The following is a 19,273-nucleotide window of genomic DNA, read 5'->3' as shown; positions in this document are numbered from 1 at the left end:
TTAGTGACTATTGCCTTATGGACGTTCAGGTTACAGAAATTTGCCCTTACAGGATTCACAACTCACAACCAAAGAATTCAAGATATGGAATAAAATGCGCTCTCGTGAAAATTATGCGTGTGCATGGGAGGGTTGGGTGGAATAAATAAATAATCACATAATGCAAGTTCTCGCAGTTAGTTTGATTTTAATTTTAGTCGATTCTATTTTTAATAGCCCAAGGAACTGGACTAGACAAATTTGTTCTCGCCCAGCTAACCCAGCTGTTCCTGACAATGAAACTAGAGTGCCGAATTTATGAGGTAAGGCTTTTGTTAAATGATCAGTCACTTTTTTTACTGTGCATTGTTCATGTAAAGTTAAGACCAATGCTGCCTCCAGGTGGTAGGGGTGAGAGGGGTGGGAGGGGTGGGAGGAAATAAAATCTGTGGATGTCTAGGCTGTCTCCCAGATGGAGATGTAAAAATGAAGAACGGGAAGGGAAGAGTCTGCAATGGATCATGACAGGCAAGAACAAGGTGGATCCTGGCAGTAAAATATATTCTTTGTTTTGCATGGGTTCATGAAGTAGTACCAATGCAGTCAAATGTACTGGAGGAAAAAAGTCGGGGGAAACTCTGACCCAAAACAATATGTGCAGAGGAAGAAGCGGAAGAAGAAAAATGTTCATATTTGGAATGCATTTAGATATGAACATAAGGGGAAGAATGAGCAGGACATAGTGGCGGATCAGTATAGGAAAGATCAGAAAGGCTAATAAAAGTCCTTGGCTGGTAAGTGTAGAAGCAGGAAGTTCTAGGCTAGTTGTTCTCCCTCCCTTCCTGCTCCACAAATAATGCCCAGAGCTGTTACTGGGTGGCAGGTTTCAGTCTTCCTTAACATATTGGAAAGGAGGGAGGGAGAAACGGGAAATTATAGACCAGTTAGTCTGACATCAGTGGTGGGGAAGATGCTGGAGTCATTTATAAAAGAAGAGATTGCGGAACATTTGGATAGCAGTAACAGGATTGTTCCGAGTCAGCATGGATTTACGAAGGGGAAATCTTGCTTGACTAATCTTCTGGAATTTTTTGAGGACGTAACTAGGAAAATGGACAAGGGAGCCAGTGGATGTAGTGTACCTGGACTTTCGGAAAGCCTTTGATAAGGTCCCACGTAGGAGATTAGTGGGCAAAATTAGAGCACATGGTATTGAGGGTAAGATACTGACATGGATAGAAAATTGGTTGGCAGACAGGAATCAAAGAGTAGGGATTAACGGGTCCCTTTCAGAATGGCAGGCAGTGACTAGACGGATACCGTAAGGCTCGGTGCTGGGACCGCAGCTATTTACAATATACATTAATGACTTAGATGAAGGGATTAAAAGTAACGTTAGCAAATTTGCAGACGACACAAAGCTGGTGGCAGTATGAACTGTGAGGAAGATGCTATGAGGTTGCAGGTGACTTGGACAGGTTGTGTGAGTGGGCAGATGCATGGCAGATGCAGTTTAATGTGGATAAATGTGAGGTTATCCACTTTGGTGGTAAGAACAGGAAGGCAGATTATTATCTGAATGGTGTCGTTAGGAAATGGGGAAGTACAAAGAGATCTGGGTGTCCTTGTTCATTAGTCACTTAAAGTAAGCATGCAGGTACAGCAGGCAGTGAAGAAAGCTAATGGCATGTTGGCCTTTATGACAAGAGGAGTTGAGTATAGGAGTAAAGAGGTCCTTCTGCAGTTGTACAGGGCCATAGTGAGACCGCACCTGGAGTACTGTGTGCAGTTTTGGTCTCCAAATTTGCGGAAGGACATTCTTGCTATTGAGGGAGTGCAGCGTAGGTTTACTAGGTTAATTCCCGGAACGGCAAGTCTGTCATATGTTGAAAGACTGGAGTGACTAGGAATTCCAGAATTTAGAAGGATGAGAAGGGATCTTATTGAAACATATAAGATTATTAAGGGATTGGACACACTAGAGGTAGGAAACATGTTCCCAATGTTGGGGAAGTCCAGAACCAGGGGGCACAGTTTAAGAATAAGGGATAGGCCATTTAGAACGGAGATGAGAAATAACGTTTTCACCCAGAGTTGTAAATCTGTGGAATTCTCTGCCTCAGAAGGCAGTGGAGGCCAATTCTCTGGATGCTTTCAAGAGAGTGAGATAGAGCTCTTAATGATAGCGGAGTCAGGGGGTATGGGGAGAGGGCAGGAACGGGGTACTGATTGTGAATGATCAACAATGAATCACATTGGTGCTCTCTCGAAGGGGCGAATGGCCTACTCCTGCACCTATTGTCTATTGGAAGCATATTACATTCTGTGGTCTCATTCACAATGTGCTGTTTTGTGATTTTTATATGCTGCCAATATAAATCTTCAAAGTATCAATTTCATTTGCTGATAAACTATGGTTTAATAGTTATTGTCTCATAGCAATAAGATTGCTCTGTATTCCAATAACCTAATAGTTTGCTCATGGCATTTTAAATGTACAAAAATAGTTATCTGTTTCTCAACAGGGTCACAGTCTTCCTCACAAGTATCGGGTAAAATCATTTTTAACAGCAGGACAGTCGGTAGAAAGCTTGGTGGATGAACATCTCTATGGCAAAGTGAAGAATGCCCTGACTGACCTTCTGGGAGCAAGGAATTACTTTGCTTCTCGAGTGCTGACACCATATGGCTATACATTAGGTACTGCAAGCATTTGCCAAAGTTATTTGGAATTGCATACAGAGCTAAAAATCATAGGGATTCTGTAGGATAACTTACATGCTGGTACATATGTAAGGAAAGTTGTTTCTTCTTTAAATCTGAATGGCGTAAAAGATAAAACTTTTTTAAAAGCCAAATATTTGTCATGAACAAATGTGAGGGGAAAGAATGGATCCACATGTCAGTTCACCATTTTTGTTTATTTTTTGGTGGTGAACTCTATCTTCAACAATGAGATGTTTGTTTATAACCCAGTTTTGAAACAGCAGTGAAGTATTCTCAATTTTTTTAAAAAATGTACCCTCCTTTTTTCCTTGTCCATTCTTTCAGTTGAGCTGTAGTGGGGTACCGTTTCGCTGTACGTGTGAACTCTGTCCGTCAGGGTCTGCAGGATCTCCCAGTTGCTAACCATTTAAACTCCACATCCCAATCCCATACCTACCTTTCTGTCCTCGGTCTCGTCTATTGCCAGAGTGATGCCTTGCGTAAACTGGAAGGAAGGCACATCATCTTCCACTTGGGTAGCTTACGGGTATGAACATTGAATTGATTTTTTCAGTTTTAGGTAATCTATGCCCCCCACCAACCCCTCCTGGACACACACCCTACTTTCCATTTCCCCTGCCCCATCATGCAGTTCCCTTCCTCTTCCATCCAGTCATCTCCCATCCCTCCCTCGTCTGAGGTCCCCATTTCCCCTCTCCTGCCCTCCTGTTCCTTTTCACCCACAATCTTTTCCTCTGGTTCTACGTTTTACTCCCCATCTTCCATCTTATCAGATTCCACATTTGCAAACTCTTTTCTCCTCTTACCTGTAGCCTTGGTTGCAATCTCCACCCATCTGCCACTCACCCCTAATCTGAATCCACCGATCACTTGCCAGTTCATTCCCCACCCCTTCCCCTCATCTGCCTCTTCCAACCTTTTCCCCTCTTTATCATTCTGAAGAAGGGTCCTGACCCAAAACTTTGTCTGGCATTTTCCCACCACTGCTTGACCTGCTGAGTTCCTCCAGTACTTTGATTTCTGTACAGGGTCAAGACGGTAGGTATTTAGTTTAGTTTAGATATACAGCGCAGAAACGGGTCCTTCGGCCCACTGAGTCCACACTGACCAGCGATCCCCGCACACTAACACTATCCAGCACACACGAGGGACAATTTACATTTTTACCAAGCCAATTCACCTACAAACATGTTCGTCTTTGGAGTGTGGGAGGAAACCGAAGATCTCGGGGGAAAAACCCACGCAGCTCACGAGGAGAATGTACAATCTCCGTACAGGCAGCACCTGTAGTCCGGATTGAACCCCTGTCTCTGATGCTGTAAGGCAGCAACTCTACCGCTGCGCCACCGTGCCACCCTTATTTCTTCACAAGCCTTCTACCAAATCTGTTCTGTAATCATTTAGAAACAGGTTTGCAAAAGAAATAACTCTTCTTCCCCCATCCTTTCCATCTTGTGAATCTGCTTAACAAATGCTCTTTTATTAGCTAAATGTAGTTCGACCATCTTGATGTATTTATCACCGTCTTTAATCAGGTTGCTGTACGAAATGAACTAACACTTTGATTTTAGCATTACCTTTTCGTGTAAAAATCTAATCTTTTTTTTAGACGCAGAGATTCAACTGGACGAAGAAGGATATGTGCTTCCTGCTTCCTGGCGTGATGAGGTATTCAGGAGGTTAGAGTTTTAATTTGTTTGAAATCATGGAACTGTTGGCCATCAACTTTTTTTTAATTTCTATGTCAGAGTGCAAGATAGTAAGGGAATGATGAAGGAGGCATATGGAAAAGGAACTTTGTCATTTAAATGGATGAAAAATCAGACACACTAGCCTTTACCAGTATACTCTTCTCCTCCAGAAGAATAACTCTTCTGGGGGAGAAGAGTTATTTCTTTTGCAAACCCGTTTCCACATGATTACAGAACAGCTTTGGCAGAAGGCGTGAAGAAATAAGGGCGGCACGATGGCGCAGTGGTAGAGATGCTGCCTTACAGCATCAGCGACACGGGTTCAACGTTAAACTTTGTGGTTGTCTTATTTGTTTGAAATGTCACAAGAGCAACTATTATTTTTAAAAGTTAGGCAATCTATGGGGGGGAAACTAGAGGTATGGGAAGGTGCAAAATAAAGCAAAGCCTGCATCGATACTCAGGGAAAGGTGGAGCCCACAATGGTCCATTGTTGGCTGGAGACAAGGTGATAACGAAGAAATACAAATGGTGAAATTAGCAAGAGGACTATGGTGGGGAAGTAACAGAGAGAGAGAGAGAATTCAAGGGTGTCTGGACAGAGAGAATGAGAGAGAGGGAATGCTTCACCGAAGATAGACACAAAATGCTGGAGTAACTCACTAGGTCAGGCAGCATCTCTGGAGAAAAGGAATAGATGATATTTCGGGTCAAGACCTTTCTTCAGGTTTTGGGTCATGACCCATCAAGTTTAAAGGTGGTGAGTGGGGCAATTTTTTTTTAACCTGTAAGACACTGCCAGGAATGGTCATGGAAGTATATGATAGTGGCATTTAAGGCTGTTAGATGGCACATGGATATGTAGGAAATGGAGGGATATGGATAATGTGCAGGCAGAGCAGTTTAGTTTAACTTAGCATCATATTCAGTGCAGACATTGTGGGCCGAAGTTCCTGCGCGGTACTGTTTTATATTCTATATCTTGGGGATGTTTAAATGTAGATATTGGATTCAGAATTGAATAATGATCCATGTCATGAACTCCAGCCTTATGGTTAAACCTGACTAGTTTTGTTTTTTTTTGCATTAATTTCAAATACCATAGCCCTAATGCTGTGGAATATATTCCAATCAGACACTTGGCTGACACAAATCAAACTTTAGTTTTAAAAAGATAAAGAAACTTTTTTTTTCAGAATAGCACTGTGCATTGATGACCAGAGAAGATTCTCCATAAATAGTCAAAATCTCCTTGGAAAAGAAGCTATCAAGCAGAGGCAACTGCGGCTGCTGGGCTACGATGTTGTACAGGTTTGCACTCTAGTTAGATATCTCATCTTCGGGAAAAAATACAAACTATTAAGCACCCTTATGCATGATGTAAAAAGCTGCAATTTGTTTCATCCAGATTCCATTCTATGAATTTGACAAGCTGCAGACCCAAAAGGAGATGGTAGAATATCTTCACAAGAAGATATTTCCACACAGCTACAGACTTGCTTGGTGAAGACAATAAAATGAAGTCAACCACCATCTCAAACCCGTGTGACCATAAATGAAGGCACACGTGCAAACTGGCATTCCAATGAAAAATGATGCACCACAACTCTACAGGATGAATAAGTACCAATCTTTCAGATGAGCATATAATTATGATTTCAGTTATTTATCATGTTTTAAATCAATGAACTAAACACCAAATGAATAAAATGAAACATTTTATTAAATGCAGATTGTATTTTGAATTACTACATGTAAACACTAACATCCTGCTACAATAAAAGTAATGGTGTACATTTACTTTGGTCATGAGTTCAGGTATTGGACATAACTAGCACAGAGGTATTTTTTTACAATAAACCCAGGAACAGAGGTAATCTAAGGAGTCAGAATAGAAGACAAAATTAGAATAGACACAGATTATTGTCCAGGAAAGTAGTTGATTACATTTATTGCAAAGTTTCCTGCTTTCAAATTATTATTTACACCAGTTTGTAAATAATTTAGGTTCTATAGATTAGCAGGCTCACAACTGCATTATTTTCAGAAAGTCAGTCAGCGAGAGCAAGATTCTTTGATTGAAGTTTCTCCGATTCTTGTGAAATGTGTGTTTCAATGACATCACACCGGGCCAAGTGAGTCTGTTGCCAAAAAAAAATCATGCATCACCAAATGGTAAAATCATTTGGTAACATTATTTTGGTTACTTTTAAGAAAAAAACAAAACTTTGAAAATTTTGTGCTTGGCGACTATACGAATGTGTTGGCTTGTTTTTTATATGACACTATGAATGAGTTTCATTCTATTTCTAATTAGTCAACAAATGTGAAAGTCTATAAGGCACAAACCCATTCTGTTGCCAGATTGCACACAGCGCACAGATTTATCCGCAACACTTTTGGCTGCTGGCTCAAGCGGAACAGAATTGTATAGTCATCCAGTTGTAGCTGGTGCAGAACGAGTGGCAATATCTGACTGAGCTTGATGTATTAGTGAATCCAGTGCAGTATCAAATTTCCTCAGGTCTCATACTTCATACACTAAATATTTGAATATGCTCTAATCCAGAGATTTCTTCTGCCATGATTTGGGAAATATAGCTGATGATTATTCCCATCCAGATCAAATACTGAACCCAAGTAGCAAATTTGAGATATTCAGATACATGGATGATGTTGGTAAAAGTAACTGCTGCTTATTCCAGGATTTTTATCTTTACTAAATCTGAGTACATTGCATGATTTTCAACATTTCCTGAATTAGTTCTAAAATTATCATTTAAATTGAAGCAGTTCTCTTTTTCTAATCTTGTAATTAAAAATTCCTTGCTTTCTAATCATTTCCTGACTCTTATGTACCTCCATAGTCACCTCTTGAATCCACATTTTACAAACTGAGAAACCAAACTAACTTTTTCCTTATACTATAGATTCCTGACACGATGATTACAAACCCACAAACTCAGTATACAAAAAGAAAATCTCACCTGTATATTCTTTACTAGACCTTTTCTTCTGTGTCTGCAGTCAGCAAATTCATCTGGCAAATTCTGAAAATAAAAGTTAAATATTTTATTTGTAAGGAATAAAAAGCACAAGCTGCACACTAGTCCTGTTTAAAATGAAGCCTAGTTTAGACATTCCTGAAGGAGGCCAATTCACTGTGACTATCTGATGTTTTGTAAAATTTGCTGAGATATCCAAATCTATGTTCTTCCAAACTACAATGAATCAAAATAGCCCTCAACAATTGATCCATATGAAACAAAATCTCTAGTTAATAAAAATATCCTTTTCTCAATATGATCATTATTAAGTGTCAGTACTGTACGGCACAGAAATAAGCTCTTAAGCCCACATGCCTACTTTTTTGCCGATCTACACTGATTCTATTTGCACTCAGAGGGACTTCTATCTTGCTACCTGCATGTTGGGTGGTTGGTTATGACACAAATCAACTCGTGCCTTAGAGATATCCTGGATCCCCACCACTCCCAGCCTCTGACACTGCTAGAAAAAAAGAGTCGAGCCTGCCCGATCTCGCCACATAACTAAAATCTTCCAATCTGGGCAACTTCCTAGTGAATCTCATCTGCTCTCTCTCTCGAGCACAATCACATCCTTCCTAAAGGGTGGCACATAGAATTCCAAGTACGGCCGAACCAGTCTTGTAAAATTGCAACATAACATCTCAACTCTCATATTCTACACCCCCTGATGTGTGAAGGCAAGCACACCCTTGGCCACTTTCACCACCCTATTGACTAGTATTGTCACTGACAAGGAACTATTGCCCTAGACCCCTACGTCTCAGTGTTCATCAACATTCCTTTGTGCTGTACCATTCATGTATATGTCCTACTACCCCTATTTGACTTCCCAAAAAGTATCGCCTTCCACTTGTCAACAATAAATTCCATCTTCCACTGCTTTGCCCAACTTTCCATCTGATCGATGTCCTGCTGTAGCCTTGGAAAACCTTCCTCGCTATAAATTGACCAGCAGTTTCATAATTTATAAGAAGCTTCCACCATCTCATGTTTAATCAACACGCTTAAAAGTCATACAAAATCATAGTACCAATCCAAGATCTACAATAGCAGCAAAAGCTTTTGGGGTACATATACAATTTATATTTCTGTATATTTGTATATCAATCAACCGAGGATAAGCAATGAGATTCATTGCAATCAGTTTGTCAAGTAGTACCAAGAAAGATGACTGCCTTAAAAAAAGTCATATTATTGCTTTTAAAATGTTATTGCACATTAGTGTACTACATGTTTACACTTTGAATGGAAAAAAAGAATAAAGCTAATAGCAGACCATTCCTCTGAAAATAATGCCCAACATACATGGTTTGTTGATAAATGGAATTGAGGATCATAAATAGAACTGAAATAGAGACAAATCATAACCAATGAAACCCTCAGGTTCTCAAGCCCTTCCCACTGGTTTATCAGATTATGGATGAATTGTACCTCAACTCCATTTACCTATTTTGGTTTATACGAGTCCTAATCAAGGTTTTGTATTACCTCCTCAGTTTTGAATTCCAGCACTGGAGATGGATGGCAACATTCCTTCAGCTTTCTTAAAGGAAGGGGCAGCATTTATTGCCCATCCATTTTTTCCCCCTGATGTGCTGGTGGGGAGCCCCCTTCTTGCTTGCTTGCAGCAGTTTGATACAACTGTTTGCTTTGGTAGATCAGCTGAGTCAACCACAGTACTGTGGGTCTGGCGTTACACATCAGTGAACCAGGTGGATTTTGAATCAACAGTCCAGTAGTTTCACACTGATATTAGCATTTTATTCAACATTTATAAATTAACTGAATGTAAATTCTTAAGATGACATGATGAGATTTGAATACATCTCTGGATTATTAGCCTAACCTTGAGAATGCCAATTCCACCCATAACCACTTTATTACTTAGTCGATTTTGGATCCGATTTGTATGTATGTATATCATGGGCCCCAAGAGCACCTAATTTCTCACCGTTTAAAAAATACTTAGATTTGCCTTTCAAGAACCTTTGATGTCTTTCAATTTTCCCAATCTATGTCTGGTTGCTGTTCCCACGAACATGACTAAACCATGCCAAATGTGAACAATCTACTCTTCTGCGACAAATCCAAACCATCTTTGTGTTACATAATTACAATTTTCACATAAATCTGCACGATGGAACTAAATTGACAGCGGTTGTATTTCTCTTGTCAAAACATCTACAATAAAATTAATTTTTAAAATATTGACAATTCAGGGAGGTAAAAATTATATTTAAACGGAGAGAAATGCTACTTAGCTAGACATATAACAATGATCAGACCGACAATTATTTATCCAAAATCTAGAAAAATATCTTGTGTGAATAGTTAATTGTAGCACAATCTCAGACATAACATCTCAAACATATTACCTGTCACATCTAAAATTCAAACATATTTTCTTTATCTTAGTGTTAAAATTCGTTGCAAACCCATCCACAGCTATTCTTACACCAAAATGGCTCATCGACGTACAAATGCTTGAAAACTAACTAATTAATCAAATTTCTATCCATTTGAAAGCAAGTGTCTGAACGAAAGTTTAAACCATGATTTAAATAGAAAAATATTGAATTTAAGCTAATGAGAAACACTAATTTTTAGTTAAACATTTACCCTCTAAGGTCAATTATATGGATAAATCATTAACATGCAGTCATTTATTCTCTTACCCACCATAGCATCAATCTGTTCAAGAAACCTCATATACTGTTCGGATATGCTTTTCTCTTTTTTCTCTAACTTGCTCAATGCAGCAGATCGAAGATCACGGGCTAGGAACCCCTAGGTGACACGAGAATAAAAAAAATATCAACTCAACATTCTTCCCCTAAACAGCACATGTACACATCCAACATAACATGTTAAACTAAATACAAAACTACTGGAGGAACTCAGTATCAGACCCTGTATCATGACCCTGGTAGGGAACCTATATTACAGGGATATTGTGCCTGACTTACACCTATAATGCCATATTTGCTCAGCTGCAAATACATCATTAAACCTATCTCCTCCACTCACAATACCAACAAGTATAAGCAGTTTATTGACTTATTTTGCGACCAACCATAGCTTCTCTTCTTATGACCATGCTGATAAGTCTATTTCTTTCTCATCTACGCACCTTCCCTTGACAACAGCATCAAAAGTGTATGTTTCTTCATCTACTAACTAGGCCCCAAGGTAAATAAACATATTATTTTTAATGCCTTCTGTAGCTCTGCAGCCCTGAATGTTTGATTTTCAAAGCATTTTTCCTGCATTTAAACATTCTTATAAATTAAGCTCTTTGACTAAGCCTACAGTTGTCTACCCAAATGTAAAGTTTCCACTAAAATGCTCAATTGCTTAATATATCCAGGTCATTATACAGTAGAAACAAGGAACAGCAGATGATGGTTTGCATGAAAGGACACAAAGTGCTGGAGTAACTCATCAGGTCAGACAGCATCTCTGGAGAAGGTTAGGTGATATCTCAGGTCGGGACACTTCTTTAGTCTGAAGGCTCTGTGTTCTCCAGAGATACTGCTGAGTTACTCGAGCACTGTGTCTTTTCAGGTCTTTATACTGCTCCCAAAAGGAGTGAAACTTTTAACCATGTATTCACACCACTGCTAGTGAGCTAAATATGGATGCAATTATTTGCACACTAGAAACAAACCCTCCCAATACAGCAGTTTTGTTATTTTCATTTCAGATACCAAAAGGTGGAAGGAATTTCAAAGCAAAAAATATGCTCACATTCTGAATGCCTGTCAGCTCCACATTAATTTCTTCAAGCTTACGTGATAACTGTTCTATGGATTTTTCCAACTCCTTTAACTTCTTTAATTCAGCTTCTTCCTCGGGACTGTTCTGTGAATTCAGAGAAAACAACTTAATCAAGACAGCCTGGCTTATTAAGGACTTAGCATTGAAACTCGAAGAACTAAAAGTAGTATGTGCAGAAATATATAATTGTTATGTATGCATTTTTCAAATACAAAGTTGCACACACTCTGATTAAATTAAAACTACATCTGTTTTTGGTGAAATTTGGCCACGTTAGAATATTGCTCCAAATTTCTTTATTTTCCAAATTGATTTTCTTACTGTCCTATAAACAAGAGAACAGACATTACGCCCTAGTTTGTGGGATGGTATCTTAATAATTCACCTCATACTGACATGAAATGCCAGCCTAAATAATGGTGCAGGAAATGCATCAACATAAGGGACAGCTATCACAAACAAGCTGAATAAAACCGACTAAATAAAATCTTTGACAGTCAGCTAATCCACGTATCCAGCTTTCAATCACAATGATTCTATCATTCATAAACTGTTCCTAGTAAAACAATTAAAACAAGGTTCTTCTTAAAACATTTCAGTGAGAAGCAATGCTTAAGTACATTCCACCAGCTATAGAATCCCAGAACAATACAAACCCCAAATAACTGCCTGCACCTTCACATGTACAGGGAGCCCTTTCTAAACCCCCACAAATTTGAATCAACATAGTATCCTTTTGATTCAGAGGTACAAGAGCTACAGATAAACAAAGGCAAAACACCATATTTGTTAATAAATGAACCAGTCCTGCCGTTAATACTAATATAGTGACCATGAACTTACAAGAGTTGCAGGAAGATCAGAAAATGTAAACCACTTTCAGGAGCTTTAATGATGCAATAAAAGGAACAAGTTGACTTTGCAGTATCACTGGTTCTTTCATCAAAATAAGCATTAACATCCTGATAGATTATAAAAGAGATACTTTTTAAATTCTGAAAGTCAAACATCCAATTTTAGAAATTCATTGTATTGATGAATAAGCTGACATGTAGAACACAAGAAACAAGAGTGGTCCATGCAGTTCCTTAACTCGATCCAACAAGTGTGTCCTCTAACTCACACCCACATTCCCGAAAATACTGTGTTTGAGTGTCCAAACATATATTATTCTCAACTTTGCAAATATTCAACTACTGAATATTCACAGAACCCTGGTACAGAGATTTCAAAGTAACCCAGCTGAGTAAAGAAATATCTCCGCGTTCCTCTACCACATAATCAATCTCTCATCTAGAAATTCTGGCTCCAGTTTCAGATGTCTCAGAAGCAACATCACAGTAACTACCCTCTCAGAATTTATATATTTCAGTGAGATTGTTTCATGTTTTTCTAAACTCCAATCAACATAGGCCGATCTCACTAAATTTCTCTTCAAGCCAGGAATCTGGCAAAGCTATGCTACATCACCGGGAGCAGTCTTCCTTGGGTATGGTGACCACATTGTGCACAATAGTACATATGAATTGGCAGAAAGACTTCCTGCACCTGCACTCAATGAAAACACACTTGCAATAAAAGACAACTTAGTGTATATCTTCTTAATGTTTGCTGTACCTGCGCATTAACTTTGTTTCATGGTAGAAAGAACGCACACCAATTTTTTGCTATTTAAAACATTGTTTTACTTTACTTCTTATCAAAAGGGGCATTATAGTTTCTCAGCTGGATAAAATGCCAGATAGAGCACAAATTATGGAGTTAATTACTGATTCATTCTCGCAGTTACTGTGCACAACATGTAGCCATGTTAACTGGATTGGACATTACTTTGCAGTAGAACTCTTTTAAGTTGAACTTTCAATGATGCTGTACTTCACTGTGGCAATAGGAAGAAGTCACAGACCTTGTCACTAGATTATCCTTGTGCACTTTATGAACTTAGAGCATTAGATCAGATAGTTTCCATGTTATACTGACAAAAGCAAAGAAGCTAGTCCTGGTAAACACAGATGAAGGAACAAAATCAAAAAGCATTTCCTTAAATTGGTACACATAAATTATACTGACAAATCGCAGGCAAAGTTTTCTAAAACATTCCACGAAACATAGAAAGATAGATTTGTACCTTTTTACCAATCATCATTATTTTACAGCCATTTTTAACACCAAGAACTGACAATGGTTGTTCCATCTCTTTAAGAGATTTACCTATATGACACAGAAATAAAAAAAACATTAAAATGGTGTTACCTCCACTCACACATTTTAGGAAACAATTTTGTTGATCATTTGCATGCAATATTTGAATTATATAAAAGCTTTTGGCACCCTGTCTGTTACAGTACTGCATTAATATTCAGCGTGTCTTTGAATTATAAAAGGAATGGTATTCCAAAAAGATGGATGATCTTACCAAGTACAGCCTAGTGATTTGAAATAACAGAACATGCAGAGAAAAGGTTATCAGGCAACACCTGTGAAGGGAGAAATATGGTTAATCTTTTAGGTTGAGGAAAGTCAATGACGTGAACCATATGATCCATTCGCTCTCTACCGATTCTGCCTTACCTATCAAGTATTTCCAGCATTTTCTGTTTTTATTCCAGATTTTCAGCAACTGCAGCATTTTGCTTTGGGACATGAAGCAATTTGGTGATCCAAATGGAGTGAAAAGTTATTTTTGTTAGCTATCCAGTAATAAAGGTGGGATACGTGACCCTGGTACCCCATTCTGCACCATAATATCTCAGATTGAGGTGGAACTTTTAAAAATGATTTTTTTTTTAAAGCATTGCAGTCACAAAACAATAGACAATAGGTGCAGGAAGAGGCCATTCTGCCCTTCGAGCCAGCACCGCCATTCAATGTGATCATGGCTGATCATTCTCAATCAGTACCCCGTTCCTGCCTTCTCCCCATACCCCCTGACTCCGCTATCCTTAAGAGCTCTATCTAACTCTCTCTTGAATGCATTCAGAGAATTGGCCTCCATTGCCTTCTGAGGCAGAGAATTCCACAAATTCACAACTGTCTGACTGAAAAAGTTTTTCCTCATCTCAGTTCTAAATGGCCTACCGCTTATTCTTAAACTGTGGCTTCTTGTTCTGGACTCCCCCAACATTGGGAACATGTTTCCTGCCTCTAACGTGTCCAACCCCTTAATAATCTTATACGTTTCGTTAAGATCCCCTCTCATCCTTTTAAATTCCAGTGTATACAAGCCTAGTCGCTCCAGTCTTTCAACATGCGACAGTTAAGGCAGAGGAAGCAAAACCAATTGTAGGTTGGAGATGAGCGACTGTTATTTCTCTATGCCATCTCTCGGAGCAACTACATCCCCCACTTATTTCTCTGGAACCTCTTCTCTCCGATGAATTTGCCACCAACTAAAGTGTAACTTACATTGGCAATTAAGATATAAACTAGCACATCTTCAGGATGAGAGGAAATTGAAGCACATGAGAAAAACATGGAGTTACATGGAGTATGCACAAACTTAACGCCGCTGACTGATACCCCGTGCCCCACATCCAGGACCTCAACGCCCATTTGACCGGGGCTACTATCTTGTCAAAAGTGGATCTGGTGCGGGGTTATAACCAGATCCCGGTCCATTCGGAGGATGTGCCCAAGACGGCAATCATTACGCCGTTTGGATTGTACGAGTTCGTGCGGATGCCATTCGGCCTTAAGAACGCCGCGCAGGCTTTTCAATGGTCAATGGACGGGGTGTGTCGCGGTCTCGAGTTTCTGTTCGTCTACCTCGATGACATCTTGGTGGCCAGCCGCTCACGGCAGGAGCACTGTGCCCACCTCCGGCAGCTCTGTCAGTGGCTCAGCGAGCATGGTTTGGGGTGACCACCATCGACTTTCTCGGCCACCGCGTGACTTCACAAGGCGCGGTTCCCCTGCCAGACAAGGTTGACGCCATCCGCCAGTTTCCCTGTCCATCCATGTGCGGCCTGCAGGAGTTCGTCGGCATGGTGGCTCTTTATCACCGTTTTGTGCCATCCGCGGCCCACATCATGCGGCCACTGTATCCTCTTCTGGCGGGTAGACGTAAGGGCGTCGAGTGGACCGACGAGGCGGTAGCAGCATTTGATGGCGCGAAGGAGGCCCTTGCTCGTGATGCGCTGCTGGTTCACCCGCGGGAGGATGCCCCGACCGCCCTTACGGTGGACGCCTCAGAGTTGGCGGTACCTCAACAACGCCCAAAGGAAGTACAGCGCATTTGATCGCGAGCTCCTTGCTCTGTACCTGGCGGTGCGCCTCTTCTGCTACTTCCTGTAGGGCCGCCCATTCGCCGCTTACACGGACCACAAGCCGCTCACCTTCACCCTGGCAAAGGTTTCCGACCCGTGGTCCGCACGGCAGCAGCGGCAGTTGGCATACATCTCGGAGTTCACCACCTCCATCCTCTTCGTCGAGCGGGAAGGAGAACCGGGTGGCCGACGCGTTGTCCCGCCCCGTCGTTGACGCCGTTTTCGAGGTGGAGCCCGGCATTGACTATTCTGCCTTGGCGGAGGCTCAGCTCACGGACGGTGCCGAGTGACCGGTTAAAGCCGGCACATTTGGACATTGTCCAGCCGGTGCTGGTTGCCCAGCATCGGCCGCGAGGTCGCCCTCCTTCACGGCTCCCTCCACCTGTGCCTCCGCCGGCCCCTCTGTCCGCCGACTTCCGTACGTGGTTCGGTCGGGTTGTACGCCCGCCGGTCCGTTTCGCGCCTCCTGTTCTGGGGGAGGGGTCCTGTGGCGGCTCCCAAGGGTCGGGCCATTCCACTATCGAACCCCTCGGCGCGGGAATAGACTAGTCCGGGGGCGGCCCCTAGCTACAGGGATAAATGGCAGGGGTTTAGGCGCGATCGTTCTCTTGCAGACCTGACTGGACAAGAGAACAACAGCAAATAAAATTCCTCCCGAAACACCTGGCTCCTCGCCTTGCCACAACATTCAATTTCTGGTCCTGTTTGTGAAAGGTTAACTCACAACCTGTAGGAACGCAAAATAATGAATTTTTTTGCCAAATTAAACTGCCAAACAATTCTATTTTACAATTACAGTAGTATAATTTTCAATCCGTTAAAATACCCATAGTCACTACATAAGAAGGAGAATTGCAGTGTAAATATGAGGATAGATTGAGTAGGTTGAAAGAGAAGCTGCAAATTAATTGAAGAATTAAGGGGAGGCAAGGTACAATATTTTCATGTTAGAAAGTGGCAGAGGTCCAAAACGTTATGCAGAAAGGGTAGAAATAGAAACACTTATCCTGTTTAGAAAGTAATTGCATGTGTACTTGAAGACTTGTGATCTGCAAACCAATGGACCAGGCCACTACATGGGACATCAAGACTGCTCGAGTTCAAAACACATTGCAGCCTTAAAGAAAAATCAGCCTATCAACGAAGTCTGCATTAAATTGGAAGATGGAATTAGACTGGTGGACCTTTTCTTTTTTCAAACCAGCGCTCGTGGATTGTGTAGGAGCCATTTGTGCTTAATTTAGTTACTATCATTGTATTATGGCTATGTTTAATATTTCTAGTTTCTGTCTTTTTTGCATGCTTGTGGGTGTGATTTGATACGTAATGGGGGGAGGCTAACGTAACGACAGAGACTGTGGCTCAGTTTAGTCTCGGAGGTTGGAGAGAATACAGTTCTTTACCAGGCTCGCACCAGCCACACTCGCGCCAGCTACACTCACAAGAACCACACGGTAATGACTACATGATTTTCACTGTATTGTTTGAAGAAGAAACAGTTGATAAGGACGAAAGGTTATGAATTACTCTTTGATTTGTGCTACTTTAATAAAGACCAATTAATCACGAAAAGGCGTTTGGAAGTATCGTTTTTGCTATCTTAAAGTTCGGTGTGTGTGTAAGCTATATCTCCATTCCATCCCCAAGTAGTAATGGCTATCGAAGTTGGACTTTGAGAAGGTATAGAAACTGCCATTACAGATTGAATGTCTTCCAACCTCACAAAGTTTCTATAATAAAACTTTAATAATTCTAGAACATCAAATAGTACAGCACAGGAATGGGCCCTTTGGCCCAAAATGTTCCTGTCGAATATGATGCCTGGTTAAACTGATTTCATCTGCCTGCACATGATCCATATCGATTCCCTGCATTTCCGTGTGCCTATCTAAAAGCCACTATTGTATCCGCCTCTGCCACCATCCCTGGCAATGCGTTCCAGGCCCCTACCACCCCCTGCATAAAACACGTGCCCTGCACATCTCCATTAACCTTCCCCCTCTCACCTTATAGCTATGCCCTTTAGTGCTGCACATTTCCATCCAGGTAAAAAGGTTCTGACTGTCTATGCCTCTCATAATTTAAATACTTCCATCAAGTGTCCCCTCAACCTCTGACATTCCAGAGAAAACAATCCCAGTCCATCCAGCCTTTCCCTGTAGCTGAAACCCACTTTCTAGGTAGCATTTTGGTGAATCTCCTCTGTACGCACTCAAAAGCTTTTACATCTTTCCTGTAATAGGGCAACAAAAACTGCACATAATATTCCAAATGCAGCCTGACTAAAGTCCTCTAGAGCTGCATCATGACTTCTTGACTATTATATTTAATGCCCCAAGCAATGAAGGCAAGCATACCATACACCTTTTATTACCACCCTATCTACTTGTGTTGCCGCCTTTAGTGAGCTATGACCTTGGACTCCAAGATCCTTCTGCACATCAATGCTGCTAAGGGTCTTGTCATTATTGTATATTCTCTCCTTCCATTCAACCTCTCAAAGTGCACCACGTCACACTTGCTTGGATTAAACTCCATCTGCCATTTCTGCTACTGATCTATATCCCACTTTATCTTCTGCATCTCCTCCAATATCTACATCAGCAAACTTACTCACCAACCCATCTACATTTACGTCAAGGTAATTTATATATATCATTAACACCATAGGTCCCAGCACAGATCTCTGTGGAACTCCATTGGTCACAGACCTCCAGCCAGAATATTGACTTTCCACAACCCTGTCTTCAAGTTATCTTGAATCCCATACATCTACAATCTTCTACAACAGCATACCATGAGGCACTTATCAAAAGTCTTACTGAAATCCATGTATACAACATCCATCCAGCAATTATAACTGAATATCCTTATCATTAATTCGCAGATCAGCCCAATTTGGAAACACAGAACAAGAGAACAAGGTTCAAGGCAAGTTAGCATATACACCGTGCACCCTACCAGTAGAACACACAGACCTTTACAAATCAGTTTCTGCAATTGCTGGGGTACCCCGGTAACTTGCGCAATGACTGCTGCCATGTCCTGTAGCGTTGGCTCACCGCCTTCCCGTTCTGCTGAAATCTCGATCTTATGTTTCGAACTACCTAAGAATGAAACACACAACCACATCAGTAGACATCTTTGCATTTTATTACATTTACTGATTTTGCAATGGATATTTTAGCGGCACAATTCCCATATATTGCAAACACAATGACATTTAAGGATTAGGTTTAAATGCATTTTTGCCCGTGTCCTTATATTTTACGACAAAAGTATTCATCGGCGACAAATGGATGGACGACTTTATGCCCAGTCTTTACACCAGCTTTAAGCCTTCAGCTTCCCCAGAGAGTCATCCACCCCCTCCATCTCTCTCTTCAAATGCAGATGAGTTTCTGCACCAGGCGACGTCTGCTGCCTGGCTGTGCCGGGTGTGGGAGCTGCCCTCGGGCTGTGTGTGGTACCCGGGTCATGCCCGCCGCCCTGTGCTGTGCTGTGCTGTGGGCTCAGTCGGCAACACCAGCTCTTGCTGCAGGAGAGCTGCCGTGGGCCGTGCGGCCAAGGCCCTCGATCGTCCCCCTACTGAGTTAGAGCCGCTGGCTGCTCTCGGCATCTGTGAGCCCGGCTCCGGCCTCCATTACCGTGCATCAGCGTCAACCCCACCACGGCGTCGGCCATCGCTGCTCCCCGCCCGCGCCCGCGCCCACACCCCGGCCTCGCGGCGGAAATGATGGGCCGCGCGGACCTGAAGGAGCTCCGGGGCGGCCGCCATCATTGA

General features: G+C 41.4%; 2 protein-coding genes across 8 annotated transcripts in view; one reads left to right on the top strand and one right to left on the bottom strand.

The window, feature by feature from the left end:
• Positions 1 to 6,311, top strand: part of fastkd3 (FAST kinase domains 3) — a 16,712-nt gene extending 10,401 nt beyond the window's left edge. For 6 of the 7 annotated variants that reach the window (XM_078423075.1, XM_078423092.1, XM_078423115.1 and 3 more), the window contains exons 3-7: positions 217 to 302; positions 2,505 to 2,679; positions 4,316 to 4,385; positions 5,594 to 5,708; positions 5,806 to 6,311. In XM_078423075.1, coding sequence (XP_078279201.1) covers positions 217 to 302; positions 2,505 to 2,679; positions 4,316 to 4,385; positions 5,594 to 5,708; positions 5,806 to 5,904 — 545 coding nt within the window. In that variant the 3' untranslated portion in view covers positions 5,905 to 6,311. The remainder of the gene's footprint in view (positions 1 to 216; positions 303 to 2,504; positions 2,680 to 4,315; positions 4,386 to 5,593; positions 5,709 to 5,805) is intronic. The other variant, XR_013548980.1, reaches the window with a different exon arrangement.
• Positions 6,099 to 19,273, bottom strand: bag1 (BCL2 associated athanogene 1). Its single transcript, XM_078423131.1, has 7 exons — positions 19,137 to 19,273; positions 18,468 to 18,596; positions 13,353 to 13,435; positions 11,195 to 11,308; positions 10,127 to 10,234; positions 7,385 to 7,447; positions 6,099 to 6,538 (listed from the first exon to the last, which is right to left on the bottom strand). The coding sequence occupies exons 1-7, from the start codon at positions 19,171 to 19,173 to the stop codon at positions 6,449 to 6,451; spliced, it is 624 nt and encodes a 207-aa protein (XP_078279257.1). The 5' UTR covers positions 19,174 to 19,273; the 3' UTR covers positions 6,099 to 6,448.

This window comes from Rhinoraja longicauda, chromosome 2 (genome assembly GCF_053455715.1).
Source record: "Rhinoraja longicauda isolate Sanriku21f chromosome 2, sRhiLon1.1, whole genome shotgun sequence".
Taxonomy (NCBI): domain Eukaryota; kingdom Metazoa; phylum Chordata; class Chondrichthyes; order Rajiformes; family Arhynchobatidae; genus Rhinoraja; species Rhinoraja longicauda.
The sequence above is the reverse complement of the archived record's forward strand: the minus strand, read 5'-3'. Positions and strand labels throughout refer to the sequence as shown.

Coding starts and splice junctions, on each gene's coding strand:
- bag1 (XM_078423131.1), bottom strand. CDS start 19,173: ATGGCCGACGCCGTGGTGGGGTTGACGCTGATGCACG. Junction 7,448..10,126: donor TTGAACAGATTGATGCTATG/GTGGGTAAGAGA, acceptor TTTTATTTTCAG/AATTTGCCAGATGAATTTGC. Junction 6,539..7,384: donor GTCTAGTAAAGAATATACAG/GTGAGATTTTCT, acceptor TTTTGGCAACAG/ACTCACTTGGCCCGGTGTGA.